The sequence below is a fragment of the Gnatocerus cornutus genome, chromosome 6 (genome assembly GCF_029298725.1).
Source record: "Gnatocerus cornutus isolate USDA-ARS CGAHR chromosome 6, icGnaCorn1.1, whole genome shotgun sequence".
Classification (NCBI taxonomy): Eukaryota; Metazoa; Arthropoda; class Insecta; order Coleoptera; family Tenebrionidae; genus Gnatocerus; species Gnatocerus cornutus.
In genome coordinates, this window is record NC_142238.1 from 11,566,995 (window position 1) to 11,587,560 (window position 20,566).

At 36.1% G+C, this 20,566-nt stretch overlaps 4 protein-coding genes across 8 annotated transcripts; 3 read left to right on the plus strand and 1 right to left on the minus strand.

The window, feature by feature from the left end:
* Positions 1-47: 47 nt before the first annotated feature.
* LOC148172931 (protein SERAC1) lies at positions 48-2,609 on the plus strand. Of its 3 annotated transcripts, XM_088038884.1 has the most exons (7): positions 48-173; positions 223-748; positions 801-1,074; positions 1,192-1,461; positions 1,555-2,190; positions 2,234-2,447; positions 2,496-2,609. In XM_088038884.1, exons 1-7 carry the CDS (start codon positions 109-111, stop codon positions 2,566-2,568), a joined length of 2,058 nt encoding a protein of 685 aa, XP_087895010.1. In that variant the 5' UTR covers positions 48-108; the 3' UTR covers positions 2,569-2,609. The 3 variants fall into 3 exon arrangements, with proteins under 3 accessions (XP_087895010.1, XP_087895008.1, XP_087895009.1); XM_088038882.1 differs by having other exon boundaries at positions 1,192-2,190; XM_088038883.1 differs by having other exon boundaries at positions 1,192-2,190; positions 2,315-2,447.
* A 132-nt stretch (positions 2,610-2,741) lies between these two features.
* On the plus strand, positions 2,742-5,449 carry Cog7 (conserved oligomeric Golgi complex subunit 7). Of its 2 annotated transcripts, none has more exons than XM_088038881.1 (8): positions 2,742-2,852; positions 2,900-2,989; positions 3,036-3,336; positions 3,385-3,585; positions 3,633-4,045; positions 4,109-4,861; positions 4,914-5,160; positions 5,208-5,449. In XM_088038881.1, exons 1-8 carry the CDS (start codon positions 2,850-2,852, stop codon positions 5,375-5,377), a joined length of 2,178 nt encoding a protein of 725 aa, XP_087895007.1. In that variant the 5' UTR covers positions 2,742-2,849; the 3' UTR covers positions 5,378-5,449. The 2 variants fall into 2 exon arrangements, with proteins under 2 accessions (XP_087895007.1, XP_087895006.1); XM_088038880.1 differs by having other exon boundaries at positions 3,633-4,046; positions 4,101-4,861; positions 5,208-5,448.
* An 864-nt stretch (positions 5,450-6,313) lies between these two features.
* On the minus strand, positions 6,314-9,454 carry U4-U6-60K (U4-U6 small nuclear riboprotein factor 60K). Of its 2 annotated transcripts, none has more exons than XM_088039968.1 (6): positions 9,367-9,454; positions 8,847-9,023; positions 7,326-7,863; positions 7,097-7,279; positions 6,832-7,047; positions 6,314-6,781 (listed from the first exon to the last, which is right to left on the minus strand). In XM_088039968.1, exons 2-6 carry the CDS (start codon positions 9,013-9,015, stop codon positions 6,352-6,354), a joined length of 1,536 nt encoding a protein of 511 aa, XP_087896094.1. In that variant the 5' UTR covers positions 9,016-9,023; positions 9,367-9,454; the 3' UTR covers positions 6,314-6,351. The 2 variants fall into 2 exon arrangements, with proteins under 2 accessions (XP_087896094.1, XP_087896095.1); XM_088039969.1 differs by lacking the exon at positions 9,367-9,454 and adding an exon at positions 9,080-9,163.
* Positions 9,455-10,067: 613 nt separating this feature from the next.
* On the plus strand, positions 10,068-20,564 carry LOC148172934 (uncharacterized). The gene is made up of 4 exons (XM_088039970.1): positions 10,068-10,455; positions 14,525-14,926; positions 17,617-17,981; positions 19,509-20,564. Exons 1-4 carry the CDS (start codon positions 10,168-10,170, stop codon positions 19,933-19,935), a joined length of 1,482 nt encoding a protein of 493 aa, XP_087896096.1. The 5' UTR covers positions 10,068-10,167; the 3' UTR covers positions 19,936-20,564.
* The last annotated feature ends 2 nt before the right edge of the window (positions 20,565-20,566 follow it).

Below are 20,566 nucleotides of genomic sequence, written 5' to 3' on the forward strand. Positions count from 1 at the left end.
CATGGTAACCATAGTCAAAGCAGGGAATTTTAACGTGTTGGGTTCACTCACTGTTGTGTCCCTCTAGTTGTTATTAACCTCTTTGTTCCATATCATTTTGACGTTTCGATGCAGTTTTTCAAGAAATATCCAAAATTTTTGAAATTTTCATGTTTGGCAACACTCTCCTGCGGGTAATGCTGAGACTTTCTGATTTTCTTATCCAACTGATTCCTTATTTAGGGCAGCATGGTTATATCATCAGGTGAAAAGCACTGAAAGGGCTCTCTCAAATGCCCTAGACACCTCAATTTTAAATATAATAGAGCCCACCGTTATTGAAAATAGAGACCAGCAAAACGATTTTCTTGTTATTGACTGGGTAACAGACTCCAACAACTATGAAACCCAACTGGTGGTGTTTTGGAACTCTCTTAAATTCTCGTTTGCCAAAAGATTGCTTGTTCTTGCCACAAGTGATAATAAATACATTAGAAGGAAGGCAGTGCGACAATTGGCTAAGATAAGAAATTTGGATAACTGGCAGTATTCGCAATTATCCAGTATGATTGATGCAAGAACTGCTGTAGGATTAGCGAGGACATCGAATGCTGATTCCAGACTCTTCACTTATCCACCTTTGCAACTTCTCAGCTACAATAATAACAATCTAGTCGATGCTATGAAGGAGTTGTTAATCAAATTACATGATATCTCCAATCATCCTTGCATGGGCTATTTTCTTTCAAAAGCCTTTTTGGACGTCAATGTAAAAATTGGACAGTTTGTTTAACAAACAAAATATTGACAGCATTTTCCAGGAAATGGAGAAGTATGCAGAGGATTATTCTTCTTTTGAACTGAAGAAATACATCCAAGCAAGTGAAGAACTGGTACCTATGTGCTTGGAGTCGCTGCTTCACCATGCTAGTGTAAGAAGTTATGCTAAAGACATTGCAGCTTTGAATGGTTTACCTTTATTGATGGCGATTCACGAGCGTTTTAGCGAGAATATGACGATCACCGCGACCATTAGTCGAATTATTTCCTACCTGTCCATGCATAGTGATCTATTAGATGAGTTGTACATGTCAGGTACTTTTGAAATTGAATATGAAATTTTTCCCGTTTAATGGATATACAGACTACGAAAAAATCCGATTACCCTTCACCGACCATTTATGATAATGCAAATGACCCCTTGAATTTTAGGATGGATTTCCAAACTCGCTCAATGGATCAATCATGAAGACATAAGGATCTCAATTCCCGCTGCCAAAGCCCTTGCAAACTTAGATCCTGATGAAAATCCTGTCTACCTCCAAAGACTCTATCCTTTGTATCCTTCAACGCGTAGCACAAAAAATCCCGGTGTTGACGTTGTCTTCGTCCATGGTCTCTTAGGTGGTGTTTTCTTCACATGGAGACAACGAAAACGGGACCAGGATCCACTCGGTTTCGTGGGTAAGAAGGGTGCATCAGGTGAGCAGGATTCTGTTACCCCAAACCCATCCATTCCTGGTCACTCTTCTCGTTTTATACACCGTTCACCTAATCTTATTAGTGTTATTTCAGCAAGTCTTACTCAAAACGATACAACTTGCTCACATAAAAAGAAAAACAGGAATTACAGCGATCCGAAGATGCGGGAATTCATAGAAGATTTAGAACAACATTTGGATTACGAAACTTCATGTGATTATGAGGTTGTCTGGGAGGACATTCCTACAAAAACTAACGAAGTGGCAACAGGACCATTCTGTTGCTCTGGATTTAAATTTACTTGCGATGCTAAAGGAGACTGTTTTACAAGTTGTTGGCCAAAAGACTGGTTAGCTGAAGACTGCGATCGTTTACGAATAATTGGAGTTAATTACGAGACAAATTTATCGTTATGGACACCCATGTGTCCTGTTGAAAAAGTTAAAACTTTGGAAGAAAGAAGTGATGAATTGATGGAACAGTTGCTCAAAGTAGATTTTGGAAAGAGACCAATAGTTTGGGTTACTCATTCCATGGGGGGTTTAATAGTCAAGTCCTTACTAAATAAAGCCTCTAAGAGCAACGATACAAATATAAAAGACATTTATTTAAACACCAAAGGAATCGTTTTTTATAGTACCCCACACATCGGATCAAGGGTGGCAAAGTTCAATCAAGCTTCCTCTCTTCTTTTGTGGCCATCAATTGAAGTCCAAGAATTGCAAAAAAGTAAGTAGAAACCTGAAAGATTATCGACAATTTTCTTCTTTAGACTCCCCACAGCTATTAAAGCTACATCAGAATTTCCTGGACTTAATCAAGGCGCAACCTATGAAGATTGTTTCCTTTGTAGAAACCTTACCAACTGTGGTATCAGCTATGAAGTTCAAGTTTCTTGTCGTGGAACCAGACTCTGGAAATCCTGGATGTGGGGAGTATTATGAAATTCCGTTGGATCATCTCGGTATTTGCAAACCGGCTAGTAGGCAGGTATTTGTTACTCCTTTAATACAATCTAATTTGAAAGGTTTCAGGCATTCATTCCTGTACCAAAAAGTGTTACACATGATCCAAGACATTTTAGCTAGCGAACGTAAAGAAGTGTGACCAATTAAGACTGTAATTTTAAGTAAAGAAAATGAAAATAATTTGTTTTTTACTGATTAATCCTTGGTCATACAAGAATACAACCGGTTTTTCATAAGTTAGGTTAGAATTGTTTTTAAAGAAAAACAGACCGACAGACATGAAGAGGCTGTTTTACGTGAAAATTGCTATAAGAAAAATAACTAATCTAATACTAATTATACAACATTAAGATAATCGTTTAATGACGAAATATCTTAAAAGTGAGGTTATGTGAAACGTCATCAAATGGAAAAATAAAAATGGTATTCTACAAATTGGATCTCTAAAAAACTTAATTCTCTTATTGTAGGATATCAGCGCGTTTTCTGAGGATAATTTCGATACAAAAGCATGGATAAACAACGTGCTCAAAAATGCAGAGAATCAGGAAAAGAAAGAGGTTAGGTTTCAAAACAGCCCCATTTTTGTTAAATCCAGATTTACAGAGTTACACCATGTCCATAGTAATGAAATTGCAACTTTGCGTCCAGCAAGTCAACAACGCTTTGGAGGAAACAAGTCAACAAGTCCTAATGTCATTACCCAAAATTATTCGAGACACCAAAAATCTTCATGAAGAAGCAGCACTTTTAAAGGAGAAAATGGCAGCTGTACGAAGTGAAATCATCAAAATTGAACACGACACCGGAAAATCAATTAACACCATTGAGAAATTGGACAGTATCAAAAATGAACTTCATTTGGCAAAACAAGGACTGCATGAAAGTGATAATTGGATGATTTTGGGTGAGTTTAGAGACCAACTTTTAATTATGTTTACACGTCTTTGTACAGTTAACGACTTGGAAGAAGTTTTTGACTCAAAAAATATAGAGAACATATCAACAAAAATTATTGGAATGCAAAGGTCCCTGCAGTTACTTGTGAATGTGGGAGACTATGAGGATAGGAAATTACAATTGGAAGGTCTGAAAAACCGTCTGGAGGCTATAGCGAGTCCCGCCATAGTACAAGCGTTTACATCTTCAAACACTGGTATGTTGTAACTGTGTAGGACTCTTTTAAATCACAACCGTTTACAGAACAGTCAGTGATGTTTGTAAGAATCTTCAAGTCAATGGGACGTTTACCACAGTTACTCAAGTATTACCACAAGTGCCAGAAGGATATCTTGTTGAAGAAGTGGCGTAACCAGCTAGAAATTGAACAAGACGAATCAGTGATCCAGTGGATTCAAAATTTCTATGGAATATTATTATCGAACTGGCACTCGCAACAAAAGTGGTTTCATCAGGTATTCACCAATCAAAACAGCGCCGATTCATTCGTTGAAATCTACACAGATGTGTTAAGCTCCCTGGATCCCAGTTTAAACGAGTGTATAGACGCGGCTTTGAAGCAAACTGAAGATAAACTAACCTTCTTGCTTGAGGTAAAACAGGTTACCCAACAGTTTGCTGAAAATATTTTAAATGTCCTGGATCAGGTATCTGTCGGTGAGTTTAAGTAAGATTTAGTTATTAATCCTAAGTTAATCCGAGTTATCTTAGGTAAACCTGGTAAAGACAAATTGTTGATCCTCTTACAAGCCATTTACAATCATTTCGTAACATACACAAACAAATATGCAGCCTATGAACAGGCTTTCCTGATCAAAAAACTCTCTGGAATTAACTGCATGAAAGAGGAGCTTCCTGATACAATCCAAGCTCTTGGTTTAAGCATTCCACAAATCATAGATTTAGCCCGAGACGCAAAAAAGCGTTGCCACCAAATCACCGAAAACTGTGGATATTGTGGTTTACTTATTGCATTACGTGCATTTCTCTTGAGTTACGCGGACCAGTACAGAGTTGCTTTGAGGCAAATCGACCGTAGTAAGAAACAAGAAGAAGATTGGAACACATTCCAGTTGTGCTTGTCTTTATTACAAAACACCGGAGAAGTATTAGTGAATTTACATCAGTTGGAAAAAGATTTAACGACGACGATATTAGAAACCAATCAGAATAAAGATAAATTCGAGTACAAACATTTGATTTTAAGTAGCGCCGAGAAAAAGGAATACGAATCATTGGTGCGATGCGTGACGGAGGGAACCCAATTATCGCTTCTGGATCACGTCAACGCGGAGTTTACGAAACTATGCTCTGATATTCATCACACAACGTATCAAGTTGTGTTTGCTCCAATCGCGGTGCAGTTAGATGTTGTTCAAACATCACAAACGTGGGCACAATTTGCCAATTCCGGACTTCATAATTCTGATTTACCGGATTATAGTTTCTCGCCACAGGAGTACATAACTCAGGTAATAAAAACCTGTCTTTACCAACACAATTAAGTTTCTGGTGCCATTACAGATTGGTCAATACTTGATGACTCTGCCTCAACACTTGGAGCCCTTTTTATTCCGGGAAAACCCATCCCTAACCAGTGCTCTCCGAGCGGTCGATCAGGAGTACAACACCGCGGGAGATATGGAAGGTGCCTTAGCACACGTATTTCTTAAAATTGTTGCCAGAGGAACATGCCAAGGTTTCTGTGATCGAATTTTATCAATTTGTGAGCTAAGTCAACCAGCAAGTCGACAACTAGCGCACGACATAGGTAATAAACAATAAAAAAAAGACTCACACTCAGACTTGTTTCTTCAGGGTATTTGGACAACGTTCTACAAGACTTGGGCATCTCTTTAAGTGAAAACTTACAACAGCTGGCTACTCTGTTGAAGCTACCCACAGATCAGTACCATGCAGGCAGCACAGGATGTTCTGCAAGATACGTTGCTGCGATTCGACAGATGAGGAACATCACATCGAATTAATTTAAACGTCTTTTATTTTTTAAAGTTATATCTTGTACAGAGTTCTAATATACAGGGTCCGGCAACACTTGTGTCCACCCCCAAAATCGTCTTTAATTTTAAAGATAAAATTTTGAAAATTTGCATACGCTCATAGTTGACAAAGCTCTAGAAGCTGACGTAAAAATTTGTTTTTTTTATCACGGTTTGGTTGGCGTCGCGACGCCTAAGAAGTATAATTTTTAGCGATTTTTGAGTTTTTGCGGAAATATACGCGAATTCAATTTTATTTCAACATAACTGTGGTACAAATATCTGAGTTTTTATTTTAAATCTAATGCAAATTGTGTTTAAAATTTGCGAAAAAAACGTTGCTTTATCAAGTTAGTTTTCAAAATTATGACAGTGCAGCGGCAATCTACGTTTACACCAAAATTTCACAAGTCACTTCACTCACTTTTATAAAGGTTAATTTTGATTACCACGGGCATGTTGCACTTTATGGACACCAGAAATCGTTAATTAACATCGACAAAGTGACAATTTCACCAAGTAACACTTTTGTTACAATCTAAAGCGAGCCAAAGAATAGATGTCATTTGTGACACAAGATGTTGACAGATGGGTGTAAACGTAGTTCCCAATTTTGACATAATAAAATTGGAAACTAACTTGATAAAACAGCATTTTTTCCTCAAATTTTGAAGACTATTTGCATTGAATCTAAAATAATAACTCAGATATTTTTAACATATTTATATTGAAAAAAAATTAAATTAGGGGTTGATATCACAAACCCTCACAATTACCTAACAATTACATTTTTAAGGCGTCGCGACGCCAAAACTATCAGTGATAAAAAACAAATTTTTACGTCAGCTTCTAGAGCTTTGTCAACTGTGAGCGTATGCAAATTTTCAAAATTTTATCTTTAAAATTAAAGACGATTTTGGGGGTGGACACAAGTGTTGCCGGACCCTGTATAAATTGAAATCTTATTTCTGTTCTTCTGGATACCAGAATTTAAACGTCCTGTCGTAAGAACTAGTGGCAATGTACTGATTATCAGGAGATATATCAACACACATGACTTTACCATCATGCCCTGATAAAGTTTTAAGGGGTTGCCATGTACGATTCGTCCACAATTTCGCCGTGTTATCATAAGACGACGTTATTAAATAGTCACCACTCTCTTTTTGGAATTTAACATGCGAAACGAGGTTCGTGTGGGCTGGAATTGTGTAGAGAACAGACCTTTTGCGGAGATCCCAGATTTTGCAAGTATTATCTTGACTACCTGTGGCAATGTGGTACCCATTGGGGGAGAAATCTATTCCGAAAATTGCTTTTAAATGACTTTCCATGAACATGATGCATCTTCCAGTTCGCAAGTCCCAGACGCGACCGAAGGAATCGAGGCCTCTATTGATGAAAATGTTTTAGAAATCTGTCCAAAACGGCTGTTTTCTTACCCGGTGGCACAAACCGATCCGTCAACTTGAAACGAAATGCAATATACAGGCTTCGCGTGCCCTTCTTGATGCAGAACTTCTGTGCACTGTTGCAAATCCCACAATCTCCATGAACAGTCGTTGCAACATGTCCCCAGGAATCTTCCTGAGGGATGGAAACCTAATCTGGAGACACGATGTGGCATGTGCCCCTCAATATCAGCTATTGGTTCTTCACTAAAAACAAACATTGAAATGGGACAAAGACAATTAATTCTCTCAAGACCTTTGGAAATCCCACAGCTTCACAGAGCCATCAGCTGCGCAAGACGCCATATTACAAATATTCTCTTCTTGACTAATCGTGGCTTTTGGATGGAAGACGATAGCTCCAACGTTAGTGGTGTGTCCTTTCAGCGTTTGTTTCAGCGCGCAGTCAGGTACCGACCAAACTTTACACAAACCACTCCTGCAATAAAAAAAGTAAAAACTATTAAATCACATTGCATTCGTACCAAGAAGCCGTCGCTAGAACTTTCCCATCAGGACTAAACTGACAGTACGAAATAGGTCGTGTATCTCCAATCTGACTTGAATAAATACTCATAATTTGCAGTTTTTTCTGAATTTCTTGCTTTTTCGCAGTCTTTGTCGCTGTCGGAAGATCCGTCGCATTTCTCTGCTCTTCCAATCGCGCTTTTGCTCGAGGTAACGAATAATTCGCAATCCACAGCCTCGCTATCTTTAATGACTCCGGTCCTTCGTGATACCACGTTGTTTCAAGATCCTTCTCAAACTGTTTTCGTTCTTCTTCTGCTTCTCTTCTGATAACAGCGTCTTCACCGATGCGACTTAAGATTTCACGTAGTCTAGAGCGTCTGTCTGCTGGGCCTTCTCCAAAGAGACAAATTGGTTCGCCCAACTGACGAAGGTTTCTTTTTACTTCTGCGTCATCTGTGGAAACGTTGATGGAGCGGGCTTTTCGGCGACGCTCGAATTCTTCTAAGAGGGCTTGTTTGTCTCTGGACATGGCATCCTCCAGTTCCATGTATTCTGTGGAAAGGAATGCCCTAGTAATTCATTTTTTTAATATCGTCGGCTTAAGTTGTTAAGTTGCTAAGTCCAATTTTGAATACATTGCGTTTTCAATTTTGTAAAAACAAGAACATACAAGTTTAGGGTTCGATTCTTTTATGTGTTGTAATATCAGAATTAAGAAACATTCTATTTTCAGATAGGACGACAAATATGTGAAAAATAAACATTTATCGACCTCCGTCCAAAAAATTCAAAATGGACTTATTGTTAGCAACTTAACAACTTAAGCCGACGATATGTAATTGGTATTTGGAGACTTAGTAAAGGGTGTTACATGATGGGGTAGACCAAGGAAGGACTAATAAGAAAACGTAAGTATATAAAACAAAGAATACTTGGGTAGAAAAGGTTAGAGTGAAGAAAAAAAAGAAGTAGATTAGTGTAAAGTAAAGTAAAGTAAAGTTGTCCAAGTTAAATGATTCTTAAGAACTACAATTAAGAAAAAGTTGAATGTTTCGTAATAAGTATTAGAGAGTTTTATAAAGAAAAACTCAATCCAATGTTCTGAAAGTCGTTGGTTTGTGTCCATTTAATCAGTGAGATAATTAAATTAAAAACAAGTCTCAGAAAAACTGAATTTTTAGTACATTTAACAGACTCTGCAACTTTATTTGAAGCATTGGATACAAGAATTTAAAATGGAATTGTCATATTAACTATTTTTCGAAGAAATAAATTAACAACAATCAGAAATGCTAAATGCTCAAATTATGAAACATTAGGTGATATTCTTTATTGTTAATTATGTATTTAAAAACTGTAGATACTAGGGACCAAAAAATTGTAGTTTTGGCTCTACTTTTAAGAACAAGCCGGTATGACTTATTTTCGTATGTTATTAAAAATTTGCAACTTTTGTGTTAAAGTTAGTGAGGTGAGACCTAACCTCACTTTGTGGATTAACGTTTTGCAACGTATCCATGTACGAATTTTTGTACCTGTGGATACATGGACTTGAGGAGGATTCGCAGAAGAGCCTTCCGGTTTTTCATTATTGTCTTCATTTCCATCGGCGGAAGCTAACCTCGCTCTTTCGTTTTCCTCCAACGAGCCGTAATGTATGGTTCTGACTTTTTTGACATAGGGCACATCTTCCTCGTCAGACATGGTCGAATCTACAATGGGATTGTGTTAACTTGTTAGAGTTTATAAGAAATTTTTGTTTGTTTACAACACGTTGGTTTAAAAAGTGTCCGTCAAGTTGACGTTTGTCGAACGTGCGTAGAAAAAAAGTAACTAGATTTGGTGAATTCAGTGCAGCCAATGGCAAGTTTTTAGTATTTCTTTCACAAAAGAAATATTTCTGTTTTCTTTACATAGCGTTTTGCTATCTCTTTCTAAATTTTTTTCCAAAAAATTCCATGAGAGAGAGAGATTATCAAGTTTGGTCCGGAAATCTTGGTTAACGTACGATGTTTGGACGCGGAAACCGCCTAAATTAACGGGGCATTTACGTACGAGTGTGTTATGGGTCGTTTTGTGCGTGAAAATAGTCGTTGAATTTGGAAATTGGTGCGGAATCGGCGCGTTGCCCGATCGTTGAACTTGAACAGTTGATAGATTTTCTCTTTCTTTCCCAGGCTCTGAAAAATCTCAAGTTTATAAAAATAAATATGAAAGGCCTAATTACAGTACAGTCTGAGTCGGAGTCGGTTTAATTTTTGACCCCGTTTTGGATCTGCGTTAGTCGAGTTTGGTGCCGTTAGTTAAGCTGAAAAGCCGTTGCTCTCGACAAATATTTGTGTGTGACGATCGGAGATTGAAAAAAGTCGACAATTCCCAAGATTTTTTACGCGAGAATTTTTTAAGACGTGCGGTATTGATTTGCCTTAAAGGCTTGGCCCGGCGAATATACGGACTATACATGGTTTATAGGGGTCTTACGTGGTTTCTATTGGCTCACTGACTCATAAAAAACTAAGGGACACATTTTTTGTTGGAATTTTCCAAATGACTGAACATTTACATACGCGTCTCCAAATTTTTGAGAAAAGGTCGTGCGGACTTTGTATTATTAAACCAGAGAAAAACAGTCGACTTGCAAACGCGGTGTGCTGTGTTAGTGTGCATTAGTGCTTCAAAAAACAAAACACTGACGAATTATGGTGTTCAAAACAAGTGAAAAACTGTTCAAGTATTGATTATTTTTTAGTGTTTTGAAGGTCTCGGCAGTGACTCACTATTTTTTAATGATATTCGTCATCTCCCGACACGAATAATCTACAAAATTCAACTCGGCAAACATAACCAACAAGAAAAATGCTGCCTCAACAGTATTGTCTAAGATGGAGGTACCACCACTCAAATTTGCAAACCATGTTCTCACAACTCCTGGAAAGGGAAGCTTTTTGCGATGTCACATTGGCCTGCGAGGGAAGGACGATCAAGGCACACAAAATCGTCCTTTCAGCTTGCAGCACCTACTTCGAAACCATCCTGTCCCAGTATGAGGAAAAAGACCCCATTCTCATCATGAAAGATGTCAAATATGTAGATATTAAGTGTCTGGTGGAGTTCATGTACAAAGGAGAGATCAACGTTGATCATGTAAGCCACATTTTCTCTCATACCTCCTTAAACTTTCATATGGGAAATTCCACATGCCCTGCAAACTGAACCATCGATTTCCTCCGCAATTCTACATCAATAATCATTAAAATTAAAGTCATCCTAAATTGACAGTTCAATATCCATGCCACTGACGACTTGATTCGTTTATTAACCAAATTCAGGCCTAACAACAATATCCTAAATTATGACAGCAATGCAGTTGAAACCCAATTGAATAATAATCCAATTGACTCTCAATTCGTGTCAGTTTAATTGGCATCAAATTATATCATATCATTATTGTTTTTTAAACTCGTGGAAACACATGTGGATGTTTAAATAAATTAGGAAGCGCCACCTGTTGAGTGGTTACTCGTTTGGTAAATTAACGTAACGGCGGGAAATTTAAATTCTTTAAGCTTCTTCCTCAAATTCCAAGATGTGACATTTTATTGATTCTGCCGACGTCATCGCTCCGGGTCTATTATTAATACAGATTTGTTTTTTTATGAATACTCCACTTTCTTCAGGAACCATGTAGTGATACGATTCGAGATTAGCTAAATTGCAACTAATTGCCTAATTAACTTCAATCGTTTCCGTGGCTCTTGAGCACAAATAACTGTTTTATGTGACGAAGCCCCAAGCCAAAATGACCTCAAGTTCACGTATAATAATTGTCGGTGACGTGAAAGATTTGTGCTGCATTTTTTTATTGTTGCACTAAACTGAAAACGGATCAGGGGCACACACAGAAAATTATTTCTATTTTATTTACATGGCATTGAAACTCGTTAAGAAATTAGCGTTAGCTTGTTCATGGTCGCTTTTTCGGAGGTTTCCATATTAGGCGCTTTTCCTGTTTCGTTTAAAATTTACTGGGGACGTGACTGAATTTTTGAGACAATGAAATTGATTTCGTACCGAAATAAGTACACTGGAATTTATTTTAAATACCTAAAAACGTGGGATAAATATTTTTTTCTATTCGTGGTTTTGATGTTTTATGTAGTATTCCCGTTTCCATTTTTAAACAGTTTATCGAATTTGAATAATACATGACCGAAATCGAAATATCACGGTAATAAAATTGGAGCCTCTACATCAAAGCAAAAAATACAAAATTCACGTTATGATCATTATTTTATTAACACATCGCCTATAAAAAACTAGAGGAGTGTCGCGATAATTCCATGAACTTATAAAATCAAATCATCAAGTATTTATATTCTATCGACACTCTAATGGGTACACGTATGTACACAGAGTTTATCCACTTTTTTTCTATCGTTTGACATGAGGCTTTTAAAGTTTTAAAATACAATAGCATTGTAAAGCATAAAAAATTCAAACACTGATAAAAAATTAAAGGTTAAATTACTTGTATCGATTTTTTCCAGAGATATTATATTCCTGGCTGTGACGACGAGCTAGGTGACAATAAAATCGTGTTGGACATTAATCGGTCAGTTGTGTTTGAGATAATTAACGTCCATTAACCGTTAATGAACATTTTATGTTAACAATGTTGGATAATAAGAATGTGTGAATTGAAAATAAAACGAGGCAGTTACACTGGTTCTAAATGTCGTACACTCAAAGGACAAGACTGAAATTTTAAAAATACACTTATTATTGTGTTTGTTGCGTCATTTTGGCCGAGGGATAAATGTTAGCCAATAAATTTTAATTTAACTGTAGTGTGATAATAATGGTAATTTCTATGTTCATATTAATGGGAAGCATAAACATAATTTTTAAAATTTGTGATGCATTATTAAATAAACAGGAGTATAATACAAATCACATTTATTTGTTTGAAAAAATAGATTTATTCATATACAGGGTGTCCCAGAACTCGCGCAGGACCCGTTAACAGCGGATGCAAATGTTAAATTTGAAACGAACTGCACAAGAAAAAGTGTAAAATAATGTTTAGTATTCAAATAAAAACGGTTTTACTTCAACCAATCAAATCTCTTTCTCGAAAGGTATTTTCAAAAAATTAGTGCGTTTCCTTAGAAACATTTATGCGAATTGTTGAAAAAAAATATCCATAAATTGTTTGATCAACTTTGGTGTGTTCTGTCACAATGACATTTCACCTAAGAGCAACTAAACTTAACTAAACCAAAAGAAAGGAATCGAAATTAAATTAAACTAACTAAATGAAGTGTTCGAAGTGTTCACCACCAACTTCAATACAAAGCCTTGTCTTCCTAATAAATTGTTCCTGGCATTTGCCAACATTTGTTGTGTTACTTCAGCCATCGCCTGTTGACTCCTGTGTCGCAAAATATCAACATTTTTACTGGCACACGGTAAACACAGTTTTTAACGTGAACCCACAAAAAAAAAAATCTAAAGGTGTGAGGTCTGGGGATCTGGCGGGCCAAGATATTGGACCTCCGCGCCCTACCCACCGATTTGGATGTTGTTCATTTAAAAATTTTCTAACACTAAGAACAGAATGGATAGGTGCTCCATGATGCTGATACCAGTGATAATTAATATTCCTTCTATGTATTCTTCCGGCAGTTTTGATATTGCTAAGCAACAAGTAAAGTGTAGTTCAGGTACAATTAGTTGAAAGTTTGTGATTGGTCAACTTTAAATTGCTCTAATTCAAAATGTAATGACTTAAAAAAAAATTTTTTTGCAAATTCTTATACAAGTAACTATACAGAATCTGTGGTTAACGGGTCCTGCGCGAGTTCTGGGACACCTGTAGAGTAGCTGAGTTTGTACTGAAAATTGGTCTTCGCTGACCCTCAAACATACAAAAGGCAGTTTCTTCGTTTTGCTGTCCAAAGTTCTGCCTATGATTACAGAATGAAATTGAATAGTTGAGTTTTTTTTCGTACTTGCACTTCAAAGGGATTAAATACTCGTGGGAAATTAATAATCTAAACGTATAAGATAACACCCACAACTTGACATCACAAGTATTAATTCAGTGGATATTTGATTCAATTTTTTTGATAATAATCTTCTGCGATAGTGGAAAATATTTTATATTTTTTATGTACAAAATAGTATTGTAAAAATGCAGTTTCAAAACATTTGCACTTAATAATCTCTTTACAAATTATCTTGAATGAATAAGACGGAAACAATTTCAAACTGCCGACAAAATAAATGCTTTAAAACTGTAACACATGTTTTTACCAGAAAAGTCAAAACTTAGTCATGTTTCTTAAACACTCGTTTATCAGATGATTTCACAAGGAACTTGTATTACGTATTGAAATGAGTCGTTTTCCCTCAACTTCAAATTTGTTCGTTTTTATCATTCTTTAATGAACCCACGTATGACGTCTAAAATTGCGTTCTAATCAATTCGACGAGCAGAACGATCGATCTAATCAAGCAGCTTTTTAAAAACACCTAATTTAACTCAATATGTTCCACGATCATCAGAGCGGAATTTCTTTTTATCTAAAACGAGAAAAACAGCGATTGTGAGAATAATTCGTCTATTTTTGTGCATTAGAACCCTGAAAATCCAGTTTGTAGGATTTTTTCGTCTTTCCGAGTCAGTCCAGTAAATGGTTATTCTCGACGCTCGTACATCACCCTAATTCGCTCAACCGAAGTTAGCAGGATGTTGCAGAATTTCACGATTCGCAGGACTAATCCGAAAAAATTGCAGTGAACATCATGAGGTTCCATAGCGGTCGTGGAGATTTTAAGTTATCGATAATGATTTTTTATTACCGCTTGAAGGTTGTTATCTAAAAAATTCTTTTTTGTTTTCTGAATGGCCTTCACCTTATTTTGAATCGATCTTTGATGTATTGAGGAGATTAGATGACAGACAAAGTTTAATGGTTTTTACCGCACATGTGCTTATCAGATTGGTTTTTCTTTGAAGTAGCGTTTCTGGAAGACCAACGGAATTCTTGTTTTTTTCAATTTTCAGTTTCCACAAATTTTATCTACGTGGGGTTATTCTCGCTAAACCGCCGAGAACGATAAAATATCTTTTTATTCATGCATTTTGTACCCTTTGAAAGGGTCTTACGAATAAACGTCACTTCAAATTACTCATGTTTTGTATTTTTAGTGTCACCTAGCCACACTACTCAAGACTGCCGAAGAACTGAAAATCAAAGGTCTAGCGGAAGTCTCCTGGCGAGACGAAGACCAACAAAATGTCGATAGTAACAACATTAATGGTGTACAGACAGCCCTACCCCAAGTATCAACAGTCATGGACAATCCGAAAGTGGAAACTCCTTCGAACAAAAGAAAAAGAGGAAGACCTCCTATAGATGATTATGAACAAGCCTTTACAGCACCAAAGATTATGAACGTCACTGGAAACGCAGATGAAACGTATTCCAATGATGCGATGTCAACCAGTGATCATGACCTCTCCATTTGGGAAGAAGACCCATCAGCAAACGAAGCGGGAGATACAACAGAACCAGATGAACCACTACTCAGGGTGAAGAAGGAGACTTCTGTAAGTGTTGAGAGCGTTGTTCTCTTAAATGTACCATTGAATTATGTTTTTTTTCAAATTAGAGCTCTGCCAATTAACACCCAGTAAAAGGCCTTGCCTGTGGTGTTTAAAAGGTCAAAGTCAAGTTAAAAATCATCTGAAGATTGAATCCTCTGGTCTATGGGTGCTTTTTGGTACAAACCGGGATTTGGAACAACTATATTGTTCATTTCACTATCTATTGTTGTCCGACTATGCAATGCACAGCAATTTGTGTTTGTTCTTCAAATACATAGATAACATTTTGTTACAGTTCTTCCTACACCAGTGCGTTGGTTTAGACCGAGCATGCACTAAATTAATGTGAATACTTCATATTTTAGATTAGACCGACGCATCTAATTTTCTGTTTGTTTAATACAAAGTATTCAAAAGCTGTGGCATGACAATTCAAAAAACATTATTGCTATCTATCAGTTAATTATTATCAGTATTATCACATACACGTGTGTAGTATGTTTAAAATTTATTGTTATCGCCCGGCAGCCACTATCAATGAGTTCCTTTTCGACAATTTTTTCCCAAAATCGTTGTTACGGTACCAACTGAATTTAAATAATAATACGCATATTTTTAGGTTTGTCCTAAATCCGGTTTTCTAGACTTATCTCTATTTTTCAGTAGGAGATTTGATTTCAACGCAAACAAAATTTTAAAAGAAAAACACAAATATAGAGCGGAAACCACGACACGTGTTTTCTTCGCACTGATAAGGGCTTTATCGTCTGTTCGTTTTTATCTAAAAGCTTTCTTGTGGACACATACACAGGGTGAATTACCTTGAAGTGAAATTACAGCGCACGCAAGAACATTTGCGATGGTAATTTTTGTATCAGGTTTCAGGCCATTTTATATCCGAAACGGTTTCATTGGGCGTGTACTAAGCAACAACAAATAAATTAATTTGCCCTTGAAAAGATCACGTGGCCACAGTTGCGTTTCTTTTCTGCGAATATTTTGGGAAAAACGATTTTTTACGGTTTGAATCATTCCACGTGTCAAGAACTCGAATTCTAAATTCCGTCGGTAATTTTGAATAGGAATTGTACGTGTTAAAGGTCAGAACAATTTTAATAACAATAAAAGAGTCACGTCTGAAAAAAAAAACCGCAATGGTTTTTGAGCAGATGTGTCACAACTTATTTTTGTTGTTCCGAAAACTTTTGCAATAGTTGGTTCGGGTATTTATTTTTCATCGCGATTAAATTAAACACTTTTTGAACTTGCAAAGAGATAAAAATATCATTTAGAACAAAATTCTCCGAACTAAAATTATAATAATCCACGATAAAAATGTTCCCAGAACGCAGCTGTACATTTTTATTCAAAAATTAAACCAATTAAGCCAAATTTGGGTGTGCTGAGGTGTAACTTAATACAATTCGTTTTGAGTTTCTTCGCATGTTACAGTTAACAAGACGTCTTTTGTTGTTTATTATCTTCTCTTCTTTTAAATATAAAGCAACGAGGTAAACGCGCTCTCAAAGAAAAACGTGTCACAAACAAGAAAATAAATATTGATAACGGTATTTCGTGGTTATTTTGAATTATCATATTATTTGACTTAAAAATTTCGAAAAACCAACCGCAGTGTTGGCTCCAAGGTCAGCGCTGAATTCTAAGCGTGATTTCACGTTTTATTAAATTAAGGCGTTAGTCAGCACTTGTTTTTGTTGAAATTTAGTATTTTTTGCGTTAGATGACGTCATGTCGCACGAATGAAAGATAGATTAGTTTTATCGCCAATATTTTTTCATCATTTCTGCTGCGGCTGGTGTTGTATTTATTTTGATAAAAGTAATTTGTTTTTTGTCGTTAGGTGCTGGTTTCGTTGACAACAAGTGCCGTTATAAACGCTTATCTTAAAAATGTGATTATTTCCGCTAAATGCAAAATCGATTACTCGAGGTGAAGGAGGGTTGGGTTGGAAACCCACATTTTTTCGCTGACAAAATGAACTGAATATGTATTAAATATTGACTTGGGAACAAGAGGATCAGGAATTTGAAAAATTTATTTACTCTTTTCATATTACGCAAATCTTATCGACGATTAAATTTTCGACGTCCACATTGGTTTTCCATGTGGTGTTCTCCCAGGCAATGAAATCGAAAACGGTTTCTCACTACAAACATGTTGAAAAACGTAAAACCATTACGAAAAAGTCTGTTTACTCGGCGGCTTCAATGTTTAAACAATAAATATTTGTGGTAATTAGTTAAGTACAGACTTCGTAATTGTTATTAGGAATTCAACTCGGTGGTGTAGGTGGCTTGTCAAAGACATTTGGTAAACCAATCTTTCCTGTTTCGGTTTATGAAGCGGATGAATGCATCATCACTTGATTTACCACATCAGCAAATTAAATATTTTTCAAATCCACTCCAAATTTGATTTAACGTCACTGCATTTTTCTGTGACATATTATGTACGTTTTCTAGAAGAGCCGTCGTAAAATTATTTCATTAACATTTCGTAAATATTTTCGCTGTAACCTCAATTTCAAAGATAATAAAATGTTGTTTGTTTTTTTAAATTTACTGACTTTTGAGGGTTCCACTGAAATGAATTATATTTTGTCCTCATGGAGTAATAATTCAAAATTCTGTCACACTTTACTACTGCAGAAATTAATTTTTTTTGTTTTCCAGCCGCACGATGACGACGTTCTTATAGACGACTCAGTCGATCAGTTTTCCCCAAACGACTCTAAACACGATAACACCTCAAGAACAGGATCTATGAAATCTATAACAAACGTAACGACGTCAGGTTCACAGTCATTCCTGACGCCGGCTCTGGAAAAAGAATGGCCAGATGTAATCAAAATGAACGATTATTTAAACACAGGACGACGGCAACAATTTTGGGAAGAACCTTTTACGAAACGGGTAATGGATGCTATTAAAACCAAAAATCTCGAAATGAAAGTTGCCGCTGAACTACTTGGAGTGTCGTATGGAACTCTTTATGGAAGATACAGAGATTCATATGGATGTTTAAAACATCCCTATCGGTAAATATTTCGCTTTCTGGTTAATTTTTCGTCTTGTCTATTGTTCGTTGTTGTCCATGCAATTGATGCCGTTCTCGGAGTTTCGCTAGCACCGTTTTAAAATTTAAACACTGAATGATTTTGCAGTGAAACAGGAGCACACTGGTGGTAGTTTGTGTTGTTACAACTTTTTTACTGTGGTTAGAGAAGTTGGAACCACAACACAAATTACCACTTTTTCATAGCGCATTTACTGTCATGTGGTGGTGGTGGTATCTACTTTGGATTTATGGGTTTTCATTTAATATTGTTTTTATCCTCAAACATCCGTTTTTATATTTGCGTGTCACTCTGCTTTGGATATCGAAAACAAGGATATTTAAAAATTAAAAGGAAATTGAGTTGTAAACTTCATATTAATCTTGTTACAAAATGTAATTTAAATCTGCTTTGCACAGTCAGAGACGGTCACTTTAAAACTAGTTAAGAGAGTACATCTTTTTCATATCTGTACGAGTTAAATGATGTGGTGATACAGATTTTAATTCCGTGAAGTGATATTTTGATTTTGTAACTCACAGGAGACCAATGTTACACTTATAATAATAATTATAGAAGGTTCGTTGCGTATATACTATACTCGATTATGTGTATTATACTTGATTCGAAGTTAGGATGGACCATAAAATGGAAAAACTATACACGTGTATTAACTTAATAAAAATATAATGTCAAGGTTGTAATTAAATGAAAAAAATTTCATTGAATTTTAACAATTTTATTAAGCTGAAATGAATTTATTTGTGTTTAAGGAAATAATTACCTTTAACTTACAGTAGAAAGCTGTATGATCGACAGGTTTTTACAATCAGCGCCAATACCAAATAATTTTGTTGTAACTTTCTGTTGTCCGTTTGATCGTTCATTTCTTGTTGAAGACCTGACGATCTTTCCTTGTAAGTTCTGCAATCTGAATAAAATATGCATCGACATTGGTCAAACGTAAAAGTGGCAAGATAATAAAACATGTTAATGAGATATCCTGAATAATTCCGGTCCTGCAAGCCCGAATTTTTTTGAATTTAACTCGTTTTGGGTTAAAGACATAAAGGTCCAAATAATGAGAACGGATGTGAGGAAAACGTTAATTTTGGGATACATAATGGAATGGGTCATATTCATTTCATTTTAATCCTTTAACTGCTTCGCCGTTTAACTAATAAAGAAAGAAATCTACGTTGTTTAAGATTTTCATTCTTTATGGTCACTGTTCAATCGTAATATAACCACCTTAAGATTTCTTTTCAATGTTTTGTTGGTTTTTGTAGAAATTTGCACATTGAAAAGAGATGTAAGTTTGAGCTAGGGGGTGATCATTGCGCTTGTAAGCAAACATCGAAGTAAAATGTTAGATACCGAGTAGTCGAATTTGTTTTTTGTGTTTAGAACGAGCAATGCGTCCGAAGGGAGTAGTAACGTAGCCGAGAGCGGCAATGAGTGCCCGGACACAGTAACAGATTGAAGAGATGTTTTGACTGGCTTTTGCAGAGTGCGCGATTTCTGGACGGAACAAGGACCGACGGATGTGTTGTTGAAGTTGAAGAAGAAGGAGATTACATTGTATAGAGCGGCCGAACAGTTGAACGTGACGCCACAGACATTATCAAATTATTTGATATCGATGTCGCAAATCGATAACAACGAGGCAAACGTAAGCAACCAGTCGAACGCGATGGAATGTTATGAAGAGGCCGATTCGGACGAAGAGGGCGACACCGTTTTACCGGATGTCCCCTCGTCGAACAACACGAGCCTCTTCAAGAATCTCCTCTCTAGTACCGTCAACACATCCACGTCCAGCAACTCAGTATTGGCCAACTGTCCTGACATTACCATCATCAAAAAGGAAAAGCATGAGGGTAAAGTCAATAACAACTCTGATCATTCCGACAGTAATAGTGACCAAACTAAGTAATTGATGACGCTATGTAAACATTTCCACTATTAGTATTTTATACAGACCAAAGTAATTTTGTACTGTTTTTCTCTTAGTTGAGTTAGTTGTAATGTAAATGAATCTTGTGTTTGCTGAAAACGTAGTAGTGATATGGGAAATACCAAAATGATGTCTGTTACAAAGTAAAAGTAAAAATGATGTATATTTACAATTACCGCAATATATTGTATTGGCAAGGTAGATTAGTCTTAGGAACATATCACGGAGTCCGAAGCTGCACCGACTCTACGTTGCAATCCTATTTATAGTGCTTTAATCTGTAGATTATCAGCAATGTATCTGATCCACTCTCAGTATTTGTATTTTGTGTGCATTATTGTTTTGGTACACTTATGTGTAGGTATACCCATTAGATTAGTACATCATTATACTTTGACATATTATTATTTATGTACCTATGTATTAACTGTTTGTAGTCTTGCATAGTTTAGAATTTGTCATATATTTATATTTAAACATGAAAGTAAAGGTTCATGTTTTCCTATTAAGACATACCTATACTATAATAGTAATAATAACTATAATGATACATAATATAATATGAACTATATTTATACAATTATTTGTTGAGTGCCTAATCATAAGTTAA